At 39.5% G+C, this 18,741-nt stretch overlaps 1 protein-coding gene across 1 annotated transcript in view; it reads left to right on the forward strand.

The window, feature by feature from the left end:
* The first annotated feature begins 7,178 nt into the window (after positions 1-7,178).
* ACE (angiotensin I converting enzyme) overlaps positions 7,179-18,741 on the forward strand; it is a 79,165-nt gene continuing 67,602 nt past the window's right edge. The window contains exons 1-3 of the mRNA XM_073683163.1: positions 7,179-7,372; positions 7,445-7,712; positions 15,111-15,278. Of these exons, the coding sequence (XP_073539264.1) occupies positions 7,194-7,372; positions 7,445-7,712; positions 15,111-15,278 (615 nt within the window). The 5' untranslated portion in view covers positions 7,179-7,193. The remainder of the gene's footprint in view (positions 7,373-7,444; positions 7,713-15,110; positions 15,279-18,741) is intronic.

Below are 18,741 nucleotides of genomic sequence, written 5' to 3' on the forward strand. Positions count from 1 at the left end.
AACATACAGACAGCACAACAATGACACATGGATGGCATTCCTGCACTATCAGATTTTTTTCTGGGATCCATTAACTTGCATTGGTGAGTTTGATCGATGACTCGGATAAAAGATGAACGTCTCAGTTTTTTTTTGTCTGAACTTGACCCTGAAGTTCATCTTGGTAGTGCAGAGGTTAATTCATTTAATTACCTCCTTCAGGTGCTCATATATAGTCATCAATGTGACGCCTACACAGATGAGGATGTCTGTTCTTGTTCAAGGTTCCTAATTATGCTGAACATGAGTCCCCTGTAAGATCACATACGGCTCTAGCCTCCTAGATTCATTGTCATTTTCTCAATGGCTACAGAGATGTATGAACAATATAGCCAGTGCAGGTAAGAGAATGAAAGGACTAGGAAAGTCTGGCTCATACATTTATTATTTTTTTATTTGAACTAAAACACACTTTCATCTGTCTTCTAGCCTGGATTTTTAGCCATTCCTGGTCAATATCTGTTTTTACCATCAGTATAGCACTTGATTTTCTTCTATGCAAAAAAGTGGATGTGCCCATGGATTGTAATGTGTATGTGGTCCTATCTGTGCAGATAGCACCCGTATGAGAAAAGCTCATGTGAATGAGGCAGAATTTCTCATGTGCTTAAATGGGATTGTGGCAAATAGTGTCTTCAAGTGGAAGACCCTTCCTCTTTGGAAACTTTTTGGTGGTGTTTTAAGTTTCTTCTAGTACTTTTTGACTTTACAGTGGCTACTCTGGAACATATTCCTCAGGAGATGCCTCCAAAGGTGTGACCAGCTCTTTCCTTTCTCCCACCAGGTGTTTTGGGGAAAAAATAAAAAAAAATGCCCAAGAGACTGAATGACCAGCAAGCTTCTTGAACCTCCCTTTTTTTTTTTTTTTTTTTTTTTTTTTTTTTTTTCTTTCTCCTGATGTTTAAAAATGACCATTTTTCAAAGAGCTCTCCAAAACTCTAGAGAAAAGGAGTTTCCTGAAAACGTAACCCCTTTAAAGCCCACGATGTACTAATACGCGTCTGTGCCCTGGGACTTAAGAGCCTGACCCGTATTAGGACGTCATGGCGATCGTGCGTGCACACAGGCTGTGCGGGCGCGATCACCGCCGGGTGTCAGTACTGGGTGTCGGCTATGTGCAGGAAGCGATACTGCACCGCTCCCGGAACATTAACCCCCGCAATGCTGCGATCGAAGTCGATCGCAGCATTGCGCTGGCTAAGGGGAGGTGATCGGTATACTCACCACCTCTTCTGGCCTCCAGCGCTGTCTGCCGCGGCTTCCCGGGTGTTGCCTTGACTACCCGATGTCGTCATGACAACATCCGGGTCACCAGACAGCAGGAAGATTTTTTTATTTTTTTTTTTTTTTTTTTTGGTAATGCACAGTACATGAGCAAACGATCTTCTCGCTGTGCAGTGGTGACAGCCTGCATAGCACAGGGATGGTTCTCCATCCCTGTGCTATGCAGGCGATCCGAATAAAAAAAGTGAAAGTCCCATAGTGGGACAAAGTATAAAAATAAAAAAACTGTCAGTGAAAGAAAGAGGAAAAAAAATAAATAAATAAAAAATCCACCAAAAACATAATGTACCCATCAATAAATATTATGAAATAAAACAAACAATAAAAGTACACATTTGGTATCGACAGGTCCGGAACAACCTGACCTATAAAATTGTCCCACTAGTTAACCCCTTCAGTGAACACGGTAAAAAAAAAAAAACAAAAAAAAAAACAATGCTTTATTATACCGCCAAACAAAAAATGGAATAACACGCGATCAAAAAGACTAATATAAATAAAAATGGTACCGCTGAAAACGTCATCTTGTCCCGCAAAAAACAAGCTGCCATACAGCTCCATCATCCAAAAAATCAAAAAGTTATAGCTCTCAGAATAAAGCGATGCAAAAAAATATTTTTCTATAAAATGGCTTTTATTGTGTAAAAGCGCCAAAACATAGAAAAACAATATAAATGTGGTACCGCTGTAAATGTACTGACCCGAAGAATAAAGCTACCTTATCAATTTTACCACATGTGGAGTAGAATAAAAAATTTAAAAAAAAAAAAACAATTCCTGAATTGTTGTTTTGTTTATTCTGCCTCCCAAAAGCTGGAATAGAAAGCGATCAAAAAATGTCACGTGCCTGAAAATGGCACCAATAAAAACGTCAACTCATCCCGCAAAAAACAAGCAATCATATGACTGTCGGCTAAAATATGGAAAAAATTATAGCTCTCAAAATATGGCGATGCAAAAACTATAGATTTTACAAAATGCGTCTTTTAGTGTGTGACGGCTATCAATCATAAAAACCCGATATGATTCTGGTATCTCTGTAGTCGCACCGACCTGAAGAATAAGGTCGTCTAATCACTTATACCGCACTAGGAACGGCGTAAAAAATAAACGCTAGGGCTGGGGTTGGGGGGTTAGGGTTTGTTTTGTTTTTTTCAAAAGGTGGGGGGGGGGGACGATATGGCAGCTAGTGTTGAACGCAAGTGCTCGCTACTTGAGTTTGCATCGGGTGCTCGGGTATGCATTGAGTATCGCGGGTGCTCGAGTCTCCGCCCCATATTCTTCGCGGCCAAAAAATCCTCGCCGGGATTACCTGCCATGCACGAGCGATTTTTTATTTTTTTTTTTTTTTATTTTTTTTTTTTTCCCCCCCTTGAGGGGTGTAGTTTCCAAAATGGGGTCACTTGTGGGGGGGTTTCCACTATTTAGGCACATTAGGGGCTCTCCAAATGCGACATGGCATCCGCTCTCGATTCCAGCTGATTTTGCGTTCAAAAAGTCACACAGTGCTCCTTCCCTTCTGAACTCTGCTGTGCGCCCAAACACTGTATTTTCCCCACATATGGGGTATTGGCGTACTCATGAGAAATTGCACAACAGTTTTTGGGGTCCATTTTCTCCTCACCCTTGTGAAAATAAAAAAATTGGGGCTAAAACATAATTTTTGTGGAAAGTTTTGATTTTTTTTTTGATTTTTTTTTTTTTAAATTTTCACGGCTCCGTTATAAACTTCTGTAAAGGACTTGGGGGTTCAAGGTGCTCACCTCACATCTAGATAAGTTCCCTGAGGGGTCTAGCTTCCAAAATGGTGTCACTTGTGGGGGGGGGGGGGTTTCCACTGTTTAGGCACATCTGCTAATTATGCAAGGAAACTTTACAATCAAAGTCAAATGGCGCTCCTTCCCTTCCGAACCCTACCGTGCACCCAAACAGTGGTTTTTCCCCACATATGGGGTATCTGCGTGCCCAGGGGAAATTGCACAACAAATTTTGGGGTCCATTTTTTTTTTTTTTTTTTTGTTACCCCTGCAAAAATAAAAAAAATTGTGTCTAAAGTAACACTTTTGTGAAAAAAGTTAAATGTTCATTGTTTTCTTCCACATTCCAAAAATTCCTGTGAAGCACCTGAAGGGTTAATAAACGTATTGAATGTGGTTTTGAGCACCTTGAGGGGTGCAGTTTTTAGAATGGTGTCACCTTTGGGTATTTTCTGTCATAAAGACCCCTCAAAATGACTTTAAATATGATGTGGTCCCAAAAAAAAAAAAAAAAAAAAGGTTTTGTAAATTTTGTTGGAAAAATGGGAAATCGCTGGTCAACTTTTAACCCTTTTTATAGCTCCCCAATAAAAAAAATTTGGTTCCAAAATTGTGCTGATGTAAAGTAGACATGTAGGAAATGTTGTTTATTAATTATTTTGTGACATATCTCTGATTTAAGGGCATAAAAATTCAAATTTTGAAAATTTAAAATTTTTCGCCAAATTTCTGTTTTTTTTTTCACAAACGCAAGTGATATCGAAGAATTTTTACCACAATCATGAAGTACAATATGTTACGAAAAAAACAGTCTCAGAATCGGGGCGATCTGATGAAACGTTCCAGAGTAATTACCTCATAAAGTGACAGTGGTCAGAATTGTAAAAATTTGGCCTGGTCATTAATGTGCAAATCACCTTGGGTTGTAAAGGGGTTAAAGTATCTTCGGCTAGTGGTTTTGGCTGATGCCTGACTGTTTTTGTAACGGAAGTGCTTAAAAAAAAAATAAAAATAAACTAATAAAAAAAAAAAAAATTGTTCCTCTTTATTGTCATTCCATTGACTTGTATCTGATGTTTTCCTTGCAGAAAATGCCTGGAGGATGTACAGGTTGTCTTGGCATCGTTTTAAAGACTAGTTAAAAGAAGCTAAACATTGTGCTATATCAAAAAAATATTTTTTTATAACAGAATATTTTTTTTCCCCTGTTTCTAAACTCCCTTTACTAATAGAAAATGAAGGTTTTTTTTTTTTTTGTTTTTTTTTTGTGGTGAAAGCTGTTAAAAACGTGGCACAAAAAAAAGCCCTGGTGTCTTTAGCCCTCTTATTGACTGTCTTACAAGTGGAAGCCTGATATATGTACATGTTACTTCTCTTAAACACTTAAACCTCCATTCATTAAGTTGGCGTTGTTAAGCCAGTTTTAATGAGCGACATTGCAGGAATATGCATGCTACTTAATGAATTTTGCAACGCTCATCAGAAATATTACTCAATGTCAGGGACTGGAGTAATATTTCTGGCATAAGGAACACTGCCACTGCAACTCCATCGGTCAGGTCAGCCATTCCGGCTGACCTGACCGACATTATCATGACTCAGTTGCAACATTTTTTAGCAATTTTTACAGTGTTTTTTTTATATTTTTGTGCAAAAGCGTGAGCACTTTGCTGAAGCTGGGGTCTCTGCATCTTTCGAAAGCCTGAATATATGAACAGCAAGTTGTTTGTTTTAGAAATGAATGTTTTTATTCTTTTGACTAAACATGTACATGTAGGCCCTGATTCATTAGTGTTTGTCAGACATCTGGCACAAAACGCTTAGTCGTGCATATATATTATATTATTTTTATTTATTTTTTTTACAGAGCGTGATGGCAAAAAAATTCCTGACTTTTGACATTTTCACGACAGTTTTGCCAAAATTGGAGGTGCTGTTTGAAACTGGCATGGAAACCAACGTGTGTGTGTGTCTGTCCTCTGGTACGGTTATTGTCACCCTGTACATGTATCCTACAAATTACTCTAGCCAAAATAATGAAATATCAATATACCAAAGAAAGGGGTGGCTGTGCTTGACCCCAGTGCCGTTGATTTGACATCACATCTAGTCAGTTTCATGAATGTTGATTTTAATGTAGCTTGGAATCAAATCTATGTGAACAAGGTCCTCAGTGCAGTTGGGCTGCATTCAAGGGTTATTAAATTTGTTATGGCTGGGCCCCTATACATCATTAGAGACTCTAGTGCCTGGTTCTGTGTGATGACCCAAAGCTAATGTGCCAACTTTAAAAAAAAAACAAAAAACTCTGTGTAATAAGGCTGACTCTTGCATTCACTATTACCAACTTAGGACACTGGTACATCCATTGTTAGCTCCATGTCTTTGATGCTGGCTCATGAGCTGATCCTTCATCCTTCCAGGCAGATAATGGCTGTATTATTCAGCCATCTGCCTATAACAGTCACAAGTGCAGTGACCCTCCACCTGCAGTTAACCTATCAGATGCCACTGTCAGTCTGACAACAGCATTTCCAGCGCGGTGCAAAGTTCTAACTGCCAATAAATTGCCAGGATGGACTGAGCTCCTGTGTGGCTCAGTGGTAATAGTTCAGGGTTTAAGGAGAAAAAGGCTTGGATGAGTGTATTTTGAGGGGTCGGCACAGAATGACTGACTGTTCACACCAGTCTTTGATTTGGCCAAAGATTTAAGTGCACCTTCCCACTTGTTTTCTCTCTATTTTCAATTCCCCCCCCCCCCCCCCATTTTGATTGACTGCTCTGGCTTTATAGAGCCAGAAAAAGGCAGAGATGGATGGAAAACAAGTAGGTGGGCAGGTGCATTTAAATACTTGGCCACATCCATGGTATACAGAACGCCTGTACTTGCTTTGAACAGTCATTCTGACAGACTCCCTTTAAAATCTATTGTTTGCATTTTTTTTTTTTTTTTTTTTTGCCACTGTGGGCATTGCTTTCTTCCAGATGTTTTTGACTGACTCATAATTTGCAACGTGTGTTAAAGTGTCCCGGTGTTTTTATTTTATTTTTTTAGTCCCTTTCTTTTGTAGCATTGTCTGTTGAAAATTTTGTGCAAAGTCAAAAAGGCTTATTAAGTTAATGGTAATTGGTGTAGAAAATCACACTTCTCGCTAATGTCAAAATATCTGGCTTGCATAAAATCACTCCATGGAGTTGTGGTTACAATAATTTTAAGATGAATTTTGTGAATCATTGAAAAGTTGCAAAAGATGAACTGGAGGGTGAAAAATATCTGGAAATCCTAAACCATTCCCACAATGGCAAGCATTTTGAAAACAACAGATTTCATCATTGACATGCATCAGTAGAGTACCAGATAGAATTTATGATGGTGTATGTGTATAATGTGTCGCCCTGTACATTATAGTGACTTGTATGAGATGTCTGGTAGTGATTAGATCAGCTTATATGGTTAGCACTATAGCTTTGCAGTGCTGGGGTCCTGGAATCAAATCCCACCAAGGACAGCATCTGCAAGGAGTTTGTATGTTCTCCCAGTGTTTGTGTGGGTTTCCTCTTATGCAAAGACCTACCGATAGGGAATCTAGATTGAGCCCCAATGGGGACACAAATGCAGAATATGATGGTGCTATATTATCAAAGCATTATATAAGTTGATTAGTACACTTAACAGTATACATAGGCTCCATCTCTGGTACTAATGCATGTAACTGACACACATGTATATCACCCATAGGATCTCTGGTACAGGTGTGTGTATCTCTAAATATCACAATTCCTATACAATACACAATGTACAAGGTGATTATAGCAAATCTCTTGTATAAAAAAAATTATAACTTTTTAAAACAAGAGATTTGCTATAATCACCTTGTACATGGTGTATTGTATAGGAATTGTGATGTATGTTTTTGATTTATTGTGTTATATACGAACACGCTTCCTTTATAATGCTGTGTACAAGCTGATTATACAGGATCTCTTGTACTGATGGACTACATGTACAAGGTGACATGTCACAAGGACAAAGGTCCTATATGTGCTAATAACCTGTAGGCTGTCTGGCACTGTCAGGATGTAGCAGAGCGCTGTGTGCTCCCCCTGCAGAACATGAGCTCACAAGAAGGAGTTAAGATGTTGCTCCTTGTGAGGAGGGAGGGGAGACGGAGCGGCGTCTGTCAGGAGGTGGCTGAGGTGTGTGAAGGACTTTGGATTCCTCCCTGTGAAGTGTGCCATTGCTTCTTTAGGATGGAGAGGGGCAGCCTGTGTCGTCTTATCTCTGGCAGGAGGTAGCACCAGAGGGCTGGCTTCTCCTTCTTTATAAAATACCTTGTAACCAGTGTCTCTTGCTTCACCCACAGGGGGAGGGGGATGAAGGTGAACCTGGGACCACCTGGCTGGCCGAGCCTGGAGATGATCAGGACTCTTCTTTTGGGGCTGCTCCTGGTGGGCTGCACCTCAGCCCTGGACAGTGCCTGGCTGCCAAAAGACAATTATGGGACAGATGAAGCAGCTGCCCAACTGTTTGCCAGTGATTTCAACCATACAGCGGAGCAAGTGCTGTACATGAGTGTGGAAGCCAGCTGGAACTACAACACCAACCTAACGGACTACAACTCTGCCAAGCAGGTAAGGGGCAGCACTGCATGCCAGCTGCTGGGGGCTCCCCACTGTGCCCATCACAGGATTAGTCAGATTCTGCTGTGAAGTTGCCAGTCTCTGCTGAACCCTGTAGTGGCACCATTCTCATTAGACCTGGGCAGACACATGGTGCCAGCTAAGGGCTTAGCTGGAGTCCACTCAACTCAATAGGCACCCACCTAACAATGGGTGAGGGTGATGTTCCTCCCAGAATAGTTTTGGTGTATTTTTTTGATGAGATCCATTCATCCTGTTCTAACCTAGATCAATGTTGATGAGGTGCCAATCCCTAGAATTCCAGACGTTGGCTCTTCCATTCCATTTTGCTTTACACTGGATCCCAAAGTGCAAGAATTTACTGTATGCATCATGACAGAATGATTCCTCCATTCCCCCCTTACCCAAAGCAACTCTTCAATTTTTTTTTTTTTTTTTTTTACTAAAGACTTGTAAAATATTCACTCTTTATGCATGGTTCCTCTTTAGCATGGCATAAAATAATGCTGTGTAGAAAATACAGAAGCTATTTCCCGGAGCCATATAATAACCATATTTATTGCAAGTACAGTGAATATTTTGGGAGGGAGTTGGGTAAAAAATAAAGGTCTGACTTGGAAGTCCTCCACCTCTTCCTCATCTCCCAGTAACAGAACGAGTTTGTTAACCTGCTATTATATATGGAGATTATTAAAGCAAAATGAAAAATACCTTTTTTGTCAATATGCAACGCTTGTTTAGTGCTGTAGTTCTAGAACCCCCTCAGAAGTATTTTAATGCCTGACCCCCACCACATCAGAATATCCATGCTGTGATTAACTATGCTTCAAGGAATTATGCACACATCCTCCTCAAACCGCAGGGTTGAATTTCAGGCTCTATGATCCAGTTTTACAGTGGGTCGGAAGATGCCAAAAATAACATGTAAATAGAAAGGGGAATTGAAAAATTGCCTCTGGTAAAAGCGCATTGTGTGTAAAAAGAAAGCAAAACTGAGAAGAACGGTTGGTGTTTACTGGATGGTTTGCTGAATCTCGCTTTAAACACGTGCACACGTTCAGTATTTTACATCAGTATTTGTAAGCCAAAATCAGGAGTGGAATAATAGAAAAACCTGCACCACTTCTACATTTTTCACCCACTCCTGGTTTTGGCTTACAAATACTGAATGTGTGAACGTCACCTAAGTTTCCTAATGTGTAAGGTTGCCAGGTTTTGGGTACAATCAGGATTATTTTAGCCCAGACGCATGTTGGGGACTGTCCAATGGATATTTTCTGCAGCAAAATTGCTGGATCACCAGTACCATCATTGTGGATTAGACTTGAAGAATTTTCAGCCTCATGGCGTGTAAAGTAAAAATTACTTAATGCGTCAGATATCACCATGGATTTCACCCTAGACACAAATGTAGCTGCTTTTTTGCAATCAAATCTTCTGCTCCAGGTAGTTTAGCAGTTGAAAGGTTCAATGGGAAGTGTCCTAGGGGTACAATCACATGTACGAAGTGCAGAGTTTGATGCACTTGCCAACTGTGACATCCACTGTTAAAAACCCAAAGCATAAATGGACATATGAAGTCTGTATAGCAGGTGAAATTTACGACTTTTTTTTTTTTTTTTGCTAATATTGTGTGGATTATCCACTAGCAGATCTGTAAACATACCCTTAGAAAACACGTGTCAAAAAATGGATGTACTGTGCTTATCACGAGGATTTAAAGAATGGTGACCATTTTTAACCAGAAGGTATCTTTTAAGGGGAATCTATCACCATGTTTTTGCTACCTCATCTGAGTGGCATGATGTAGCGACAGACCCTGATTCCAGAGATGTCACTAACTGGTCTGCTTGCTGCAATTTTGGTAATTTCCTGCTGATAAAACATTGTTGTTGTTTTTTTTTTTTAACACTAGAGGACTAGTGAACTTGCTGCCATATAGTCTTCCATATTCATGAGCTGTGTATACTCTGCATAGGCAGAAAACTTCAATAGTGGGGGCAGAGTGATAGGGAGGAGTACATGGCAGCAGTTTTACTAGTCCTCTAGTGGTGGTCTCCTGCTGATTAAACAGATTTTTATCACAAGTACAGCAAGCAGCCCAATAAGTGACACATCACTGGGATCAGATTTTTTTTTTTTTTTCTTCTCTACATTATGCTGTTCTTGGTTTGGGTGACAAAAACCTGGTGACAGATTCCCTTTAAGAAAACTGAATCTGCAGCCTAAAGAATGAGGTTTACAGTAGAAACTGAGGCAAAAGTGGAACTTGTGTAATAGTGAATCCTGGAAAATCTCTGACCATATTGCTGATTGAATTTTGAGGGGGGGGGGGTGGGTAATATTGAAATGTTAAACTTTTAATTACAAAAATACATGACCAGGACAATATCAGCATCAATATATCATAGAATATAAGCATAACGTCCAACAAAACTTGCTGCTTATTTTTTATACGATTTGTTTAAAGGATGCTGCTGTGTACTGAAATACATGTTTCTCTTATGGACTTGCAATATTGGAATTTGAATTTCTCTATGGGGCAGTGTACAAAGAAATTCAGTATTTTATTAGTGATGTAGTAGCTAAAGGACCATCCTTCTCTTTGCCATTCTCATTTTAGCAGTGAAATGTGCCAAGGGGCGAGACAATAAAAATAAAGAACAATTTTCTGCATGATGAACAAATCAATGTAGAGTCTTATAATATAAAGTTACAGGAAAAGCCCTAATGCATAACATTACACATTTCTGGGATCGAACCCCCCCCCCCCCCCTCCTTCCCAGCTGCATGTAAAGTGTCCAGTTATGAAGAATCTATCAATGAAGGGGAGAAAGGCCTGTATTAAGGAACCATAAGCTGCACATTGCTGATAGGCATTCCGCAAATGCCAGGAAGACCAAAGCTATCATAGATAAAGAAGGCAATTAAGCGTTAAATGCTATAGTACGTCCAGCTGTACAAGAAATGGGACCAAACATGAAAAAATAAACATCAGGAAGAGAAAAAAAATCTGAAAATGAGCTGATTTTCCTGCGTAATGAGCGAAGAGCTGTAATCAGCAGAACGCAACGGCGATTAAACACTAATTGGATGGAGAAAGCGCAGCACAGTGCTATGACTCTGGGGCAGGATTACAGATGTTTACAGGAAACCAGGATGCATATGGAGGATTAATTTGTGGGCAAGAATGCTTTAACCCTCTTCTCTTTGACAAAATGTACTTTTGCATCCTAGACATGATGATCATGCCTTAATCAGTTTACAACACCCCTGGGAAGTGGTGGGAAGGCACAATGTGTATTTCTTGCCATTTAATATTCCTTTATGTAGACATCATTGATCATGATGACCTATTGTCATTCACACTGGTGTGTGTTTGTTTTTTTTTTTTTTTTTTTTTAAAAGGTAGTTTGTCAGCATAAAATGACTGTTGAAATAAAGTGCACCCTTGGTGTGGCCAAACAGTACAGTGCACCTTCCCACAGACTTATTTTCAATCTAGCTCTGCCAAGGGTGCACCTGTTTGGTTTGAGCAGTCATTTTGTGCTGACGTGTTATAATTGCTGACTTTATTGTAGACAGATTAATGAATCCCAAATCCTAAAGAGAAGATGCCAGGACTAGTTATCTTTTATATACTTTTTTTTAATAAAAATGTAATTCTATATTAAATTCTATTGTGTTTTTTGTTTTTCTGTCAAAATCCAGCATACAAAGATGGGTGAGAGGCTGAGGGAGCCCCACAATACGTAGTTAAAATGATACAATATAACTGATCAGACTGTGCCATACATATGTCAAGTGACTATGGTAGAGGTGCATATAATCAGCATTGATGTATAGCAGTGTAAATAGTGTCCCTCAATCAAAGAGCATGAATGAATCACGCATAGAAAATAATGGAGTTGCTTAGTCACCCATCAAAGACTCAATGCGCATTTCGCAATAACTTCGTCAGAAAAATGAAACTCAATGAGGGCGATTCATTAAACGGGTTTTCACCAGAAAACTGCCATGAAACACTTTTGAAAAGTCACAAACTGATTACACAAGGCAAAGCTCAAAAAATGTTGCGCCTTAGTGTTTTAATGCTATTTTGTACTCTGGAAATGCTAAGACTGGCCTAGCCTTTCTGGGGAGGCGTGCTGAGGATGAATTCCGCACATCGTACTCCAGCAACATCTTAAGACCATGGACCCACTATCGGTATTTTGTCAGGAGTGGGTGATACATGCAGAATTGATGACTTGTTTCTATTATACCTTTTCTCTGATTGTTCCTCACCTGGTTTTGGCTCCTACTCTTGAGAAAAAAATACTGACCGAATACTGATAGTGGGGCCATAGCCTAAGACTTGTGTGGGCAGAGATAACGAATTAAGCCCCAATGAATGTAAAATCTCTCTAGGAAATAAGGATGCCTGGTCTGCATTTGATTTTCCTAAGCTTTGGTTACAGAAATTTGGCACAACAGGATGCCATAGTGAAGGAGCCAATGTTATTTATACTTTGCGTCCAACCTGGTGTGTGTGTGACTTTCATTTTAGGCCCTGGGGCTAACAGTTTGTCTCTTTGTATGTCATGGGTCAAACTGTTTAGTAAACTTGCTGAGAAAAATATAAATCTAGAAAACTGATGAAAGGGAACAGTCATCATTACTCCAGCTAGCATATTCTGTTACAGGGAAAGGTTTTGTTTTTTTTTCTCTCCTGTGGCTAACTCTAGTCTATCAATCTCTTAACTACATTCTACTGTTTTCAATGGGGAGAAAGAAGAAAGTTGCTGCCCATCACCTCAGATAGCTGCTTACCTTCCAGGGGAATAAGGGGCTTGAGTGTTGAAATTGAAAGTGTGAAAATCCTTCCGCCATACCCTCTACATCATGTGAGGAAAACCCAATGGGTTCAGTTGACTTTAATCTAATTTGCTTAGGGGCTTTCAGGCTATGGCCATACCTATACTTTATTTCGCTACAAAAAATTTGCTGTATTTTCAGACTCCTGTTAATGTTTCTCCTTGTGGAGAACTTAAAGTCTGTGTAAGGAGACTTCTAGGCCATGCAATGCCAATCTTGTAATTTAAATATGTGAATGGCTTCTTCAGGGAAGAGGAGGACAAATGGTGTTGAGCAAACGTGCTCTGATAAGGCATTTGCTGAGCATGCTCGTGTGCGAAGTGGCTTCGGCATGCTCTAAATATGTTAGTCGCCATGGCTGCATGTATCACGGCCGTTACAGCCATAACACATGCAGGGATGCCTAACAGCCGTGAGACGTGCAGCGTCGCGAACATATTTTTCGAGCAAGCCGAAGACACTGTTGGCACATTAGCATTCTCAGATAATGCCTTATCCAAGCATGTTCGCCCAACACTAGACAGGAACTCTAGCACCATCATGAAAAACCTGTCTGCAAATGGAGTTCCTGGCTTGGCTTCTTACACCAAGTTATGTGGCAAGGCTCATTAAAGGGTCAATATTGACTTGTAGGGCTGCTAAATCATATTGGTGGTGCTGGAGTCCTCTGAAGACTCCATTTCCATATTTTGTTTTTATTCTTTCATTCAATATATTTAAAATGTCAGCTTTTCTTATTTGGATCATCAGTGTAGCTAGGTCATCTAGCACTGTGCCACCTAAACCCAGGACAGTTGGTCTCGACCATCTTGTATCTGACCAGTATAAATCTACGTGGCTTGTTTAATGTGTTTTGGCCTTTTCCTGAAGACTCTCCACTCCAAAAATCTCCTTGTGAGTTTCCACCACCGTTCTCTGCAGATCCTAGGGCCCTGGACAAAAAATGAAGTGGGGCCTCAAGTGCTAACCAATTGTACCATCATACAAACATACATATTTCAGACGATTAAACTGTCTCAGTTTAATTATATACAACACATTTGATGCTGCTTTGTACAAGCTGACGAACGAGGACAGAATAATCACTAGTGGCTGATTTTTGCCCCCTTACATATAATACAAGATCACAAGAAAGCTTTATGGAATTTCTGGAAATGCTATGTTTATGTACTTCATACCAGAGCCTTGGAGGATATGAAATTGCACCTTCTATCTATGCCAAGCCAAACATCACCAGCCCCTCTGTTTGTGCTACTTGTGAAAAATGTTCCACATTGTGCTATACAAATAACCATCCTTATCAACATGGCCATTTCTTCTTTTGAGATAGCGGCTGTCTAAACAGACCTTATGTAATATCCGAAAGCTCAGGGAAACATTAATTACTTGCAATTTAGGATACAACCCCTGGTGACTGTACCACATCACTCGGTTTTTTTTTTTGTGTTTTTGGCCTGATCTTCACAAGTTGGTGACATGATTTTGTGGCACCTTTTTTATAATATTGGTATTGCATGTTCCTCTACTTCCTCAGACTGCACAGCTCTCCTCTCAACATGGTGGCTGATGGAGGAGATGACATTTTGCCTTGCAGCCTCATCCAATTTATGGGGGGGGGGGGTACCACCAGCCTTTGCAATGGTTTTTCAATTGGAGGAAACTGATGGACAGATGTGATCACATGTTCCTCTGCCAGTGGCCATTTTGTGACAGAGCAGCTTGTGAGGAAGGAGAACCTGTAATACTTGTATAATAAGCACCGCAAAATTGTATTGCACTGATTTCGACACCTGCCTTTCCTCATTCATTTTTGAGACAAGTGAGCTGCCCCAGTGCCTGGTGTTGCCATGAATAATGTTTATGAAGGGGGTTGGCTGACTAGATTAATCAACAGCTAAGCCACCCAACTTCATGGGTTTTTTTTTTTTTTTTTGGTGACCTGACACAAAGCTTGGCAAGGAAACACCTGCTACGGACAGCAGGACAACTTTGATGGTAACCCAATATTGGTAAGTTGGGTGGATATACTTGAGCAGTGTTTATGTATTAGATGGCAAGCTGACAGGAGTATTTTAATAGCTAAGACAACCCTCTTCACCATATCTCTGGCCACTGAGATGAAAGTTTTATTTTGTGTTGAACTATAACTGGTCCACTTTCACCACCGAAGCAGGTGGACTTGTGTGTGCATTCTGAACTATTGCACTGCAAAGGGCCCATATTATTCTTGCTCCTGTTGAATCCTAAAGCGTGCACTGGAAAACCCAAAATAAATTTGCAGCAAATCTGTTTATTCTGGGGTTCAGGAACCTACATCGGCCACAGAACTCTCGCCACTAGTTTTGGATGGGGTGTATAAGTGAACTGTCTGTTTTCAATCTGGAATATTCATGAGTATATTATGATTTCCACCCTTCTATCTCCTCTATTGCAGGAGTACATGAAAGCTTCAGTATTTTGTAATTTTTCTCATGAAGAAAGCTGATGAGTGAGTGGCTTCTGAATACATAATCTGATATTTCTTTGTTTTAGGTGGAAGCTGCGGGTATAGAGCAGGAATTTAATTATGTTTGGGGAAAAAAAGCCAAGGAACTTTTCCTTGAAACCTATAGTAACTTTACAGACCTGGAGCTGAAAAAAATAATCGAGTCTATCTGGACTCTGGGTGTTGCTAACCTTAATGAAAGTGAACGTAATCAGGTGAGTGCCCCCCCCCCCCCCCCCCATCCTCTATCAAACACTTCTATTCATCTTGCTAATACTACCTCACTCAGATGTTTGCAAGGTAAAAAATGTATTAAAATGAACACTTCTAATTTTCCTGTTCAGTTTGTCTTTTTTCCTACTTATTTATACTCTATAGTGCTGATTGTCAATTCGGCCACAATGCAAATATATGTGAGAATATAGATGTAGTCCATAGACGCCTGTAAGGAAGGATAAATGACCACCTCTGCCCAAACCACCTGTGAAATGTGGGTTTCCTGGATGTACTAGAAGAGCATGTGCAAAGTATCTTAGTTTTTCAGGTGGTTCTGCTTTTGAAGTCCACCAAAAAGTGCTCTAAAGAATGAACAGTAAGTTGTTTTTGCATAGAACTGTCAATGTTAAGTCTCTTGAGCTTCCTTTTTAACCTCTTAATATTTCCAAAGATGTGACCTGACCATTCTTCAGGCAGTTTCTGTTAAGTAGATGCTCCATAACTTACAAGTCAAAGCATAGGTTCAAAAACATGCCTGGATGTTTTTTGAGTGTATTGGCTTCTGAAAACGCTAGCAGTCTTTTCAATTGTCAAAAAAACAAGGGGTTAAGTACAAATGCATAGGAAGCTAACGATGCTTCAGGACAAAAACCTGCTGTCTTGTCCTTCCTATTGGCCAACTTGGTGGGTTTACCAGTGTAAGACTGTGTGTACACATACCCTAATGTTATGTTCTAATGTACAAAAGTCAGTTGAATGAATAGATCTGTTTGACAGTAGGTTGATCACAAAATGCCCCCACCCTCAAATTTATACAAAATCTTAACTTTTACGTGATGGAGCGGATGGTTATCGTAATGGGCAAAAGATTGACTATGACCACCTATGTAAAGTGTCTTAAACGTGTCCACTATTCTTCTAAAACAATTGCAAATAATTGGTCAATTAAGAGTATAATACCATTCATGACCAAGTCCAAAGCCCCTGGACAAGACAAACTTATGGAAAAGGTCTGTCAGAATTCCAAGATGCCTCCGTTACAAGAATTTCTCAAACCTCCTAATGTTTGTTTCCACCATTGTTGTATAAATGGCATGGAAAAGGGCATTTATCACCCTTCATGGAGAGCAAAGACCATTCACCTTGATCTTGCATCACTTTCATTCTCAGTTTTGAAGGGGGGGGGGAAATCATTACTGTGTTTTTTTGTTTTTTTTTTTGGTGGTTTTTTTTTCCCTCCCCACTTTAGAAAATGTGAAATGGGGATTCAGTTGTCCAGCCTCCAAACTTGCAAAATTTTTCTATCACACATTTTGTAAATATAAGCCATGTGAATTGGGTAGGTTCAATTTTTTTTTTTTTTTAACTTAAAATGCAAGGTGAAGTTAACTTCACACTTGTCTAAATGTGGTTTTCCTAAGGTGTCGTATTTTTACATGATTCACCTCTCCATATTGAATCTGCCATCTGAAAATTAAACTGCCCACATCCAGATAGGAGGGGGGGGGGTGGTTTGCAAACAACTGTAGGAGCGTTCTTTAAAATGCTAATTCTATCTGCTTGTGAAAGCTGAAGTCTCACATTTAGAGCTATACAGTCTCCAAAATTTTTGGAAGGGATATTTCTAAGTAGCTGAAGTATCTGCCAGGTGGCATAATGGATACCCGAGTTCGTCCCTCCAGTTCAAACTTTTGACTTAATTAATTGACATCAGATCTTCTTGCAAAGACCCAAGAATGATCCCAAGTGTTACAATTTCCTGTTCCATGAAAATGGATTTCCAAACTAGACAACCAATTAATGCCTCAATCTGCCCTGCTCACTTAGTTTTGTTCTCTCCTAGCTATACCCTTTAGAATGACTGTTCAGTAGAATGGCCACTCTAATGTAGCACGACTGTTGCGTTGGAGAGATGTGCTAGCCACCAATATATGTGCAATGCATACTTTATTAAATAGAATTCCCACTAAGTGTAACACCTAATCATAGGATGGATATTAAAGGGGTTTTCCAACAAAGTACATTTTAATCTATAGATCTTGGAATAAAAATAATTGGATGCGTTAAATAAAATGTTCCTGTGCTGAGATAATCTTATAAATGTGCCCCTGCTGTGTACTGTACATTGGCTGTGTCTGACCGTACAGGAACATGGTCTGATCATACCACATCTCCCGGGCAGGAAAGGAAGGTGTACAGACATTACTGTATGGGATCACAGCTGATTCTTTTGGTGAGGTAAGAAATTTAAGCCTGATTTTAAGCAATGTCTTGCCTCACAGAATCAGCTGTGATCCCCTGCTGTAATGTCTGTATACTCTTTTTGCATCACCCCCTCTGGCCAGGAGATGTGGTATGGTCAGACACAGCCATTATACAGTACACAGCAGGGGCACATTTATAAGATTATCTCGGCACAGGAACATTATTTTTAAACACATCCAATAATCTTTGAATAAACATTTAGAGGCATTTTCCCACAATTATATCGCTGGGTGTCTGATTGCCTAAACAATCAATAGAATACAATTCCTGATTTCCACCCACCTCCTGTATGATTAGAATAGTGGACCATTAATTTCTGGTGGCTAACAGAACTGTTTTTATCCTTAACCATATCTCACATGTACCTAATGGCCTTTAACAATTTATACAATGCAGAATATTCCATACAAGTTACTTTGCCTTCTCTAGAAATAGGGAGGGATTACAGAAAATGCCTGCTCCTTGAGTATTCAGGCATTTAACAGCCCCCATTCCTCATTCCTCCCATTATTGGCTGTTATTGTGAGGTTGGTTCATGTCTGACCTTGAACAGACATAAGGCGCATGGTAAGAAATGTCAGGAATTGTCAGAGCCCTTCGGAGGGAAATGATTCAAGCATTTAATGAGTTTAAACTCCAGTAGCTGCAGCCGACTGACATATTCACATTTGAGCTATATACCCGGCACCAAAGAATATATGGGTATATTAACCCCCTAAGTTGTCAGATTTAAAAAAAAAAATAAAATAAAAAAAAAAAAAATGAATAGCTATAGATGTCTGTCACTTTAAGTAGTAGTAACTTTGGAACACTTCAACATATTCTATCGATTGGACACCTTATACTTTACAATAATGGTAAATTTTAGGTATGTTTTTTGTTTATAAATTCAGAAATTTGATACATTTCAAATTGGTGATTTTCAAACTTTGAATGATTTATCCCTTTAATCCAGATAGTCATAGGACACCAATAACACTTCCCTCATGTCTACTTTACATCAGCACCATTTGTAAAATGTTTATGTTAACATTTTAGAAGGTTTTAAAATTGGGTTAATTTTTTGGGAAAATTCCTTGAAGAAAAAACTTTTTTTTTTTTTTTTTTATAGGTTCAGCTTTTGAAGTAACTTTGGGGGTCTTGTATATTTTGGAAACCACCCAAAAGTGATATTTCAAAAACCGCACCCCTCAATGT

This window comes from Phyllobates terribilis, unplaced genomic scaffold, assembly GCF_046119375.1.
Source record: "Phyllobates terribilis strain yellow unplaced genomic scaffold, ASM4611937v1 Scaffold_5__5_contigs__length_657084704, whole genome shotgun sequence".
Taxonomy (NCBI): domain Eukaryota; kingdom Metazoa; phylum Chordata; class Amphibia; order Anura; family Dendrobatidae; genus Phyllobates; species Phyllobates terribilis.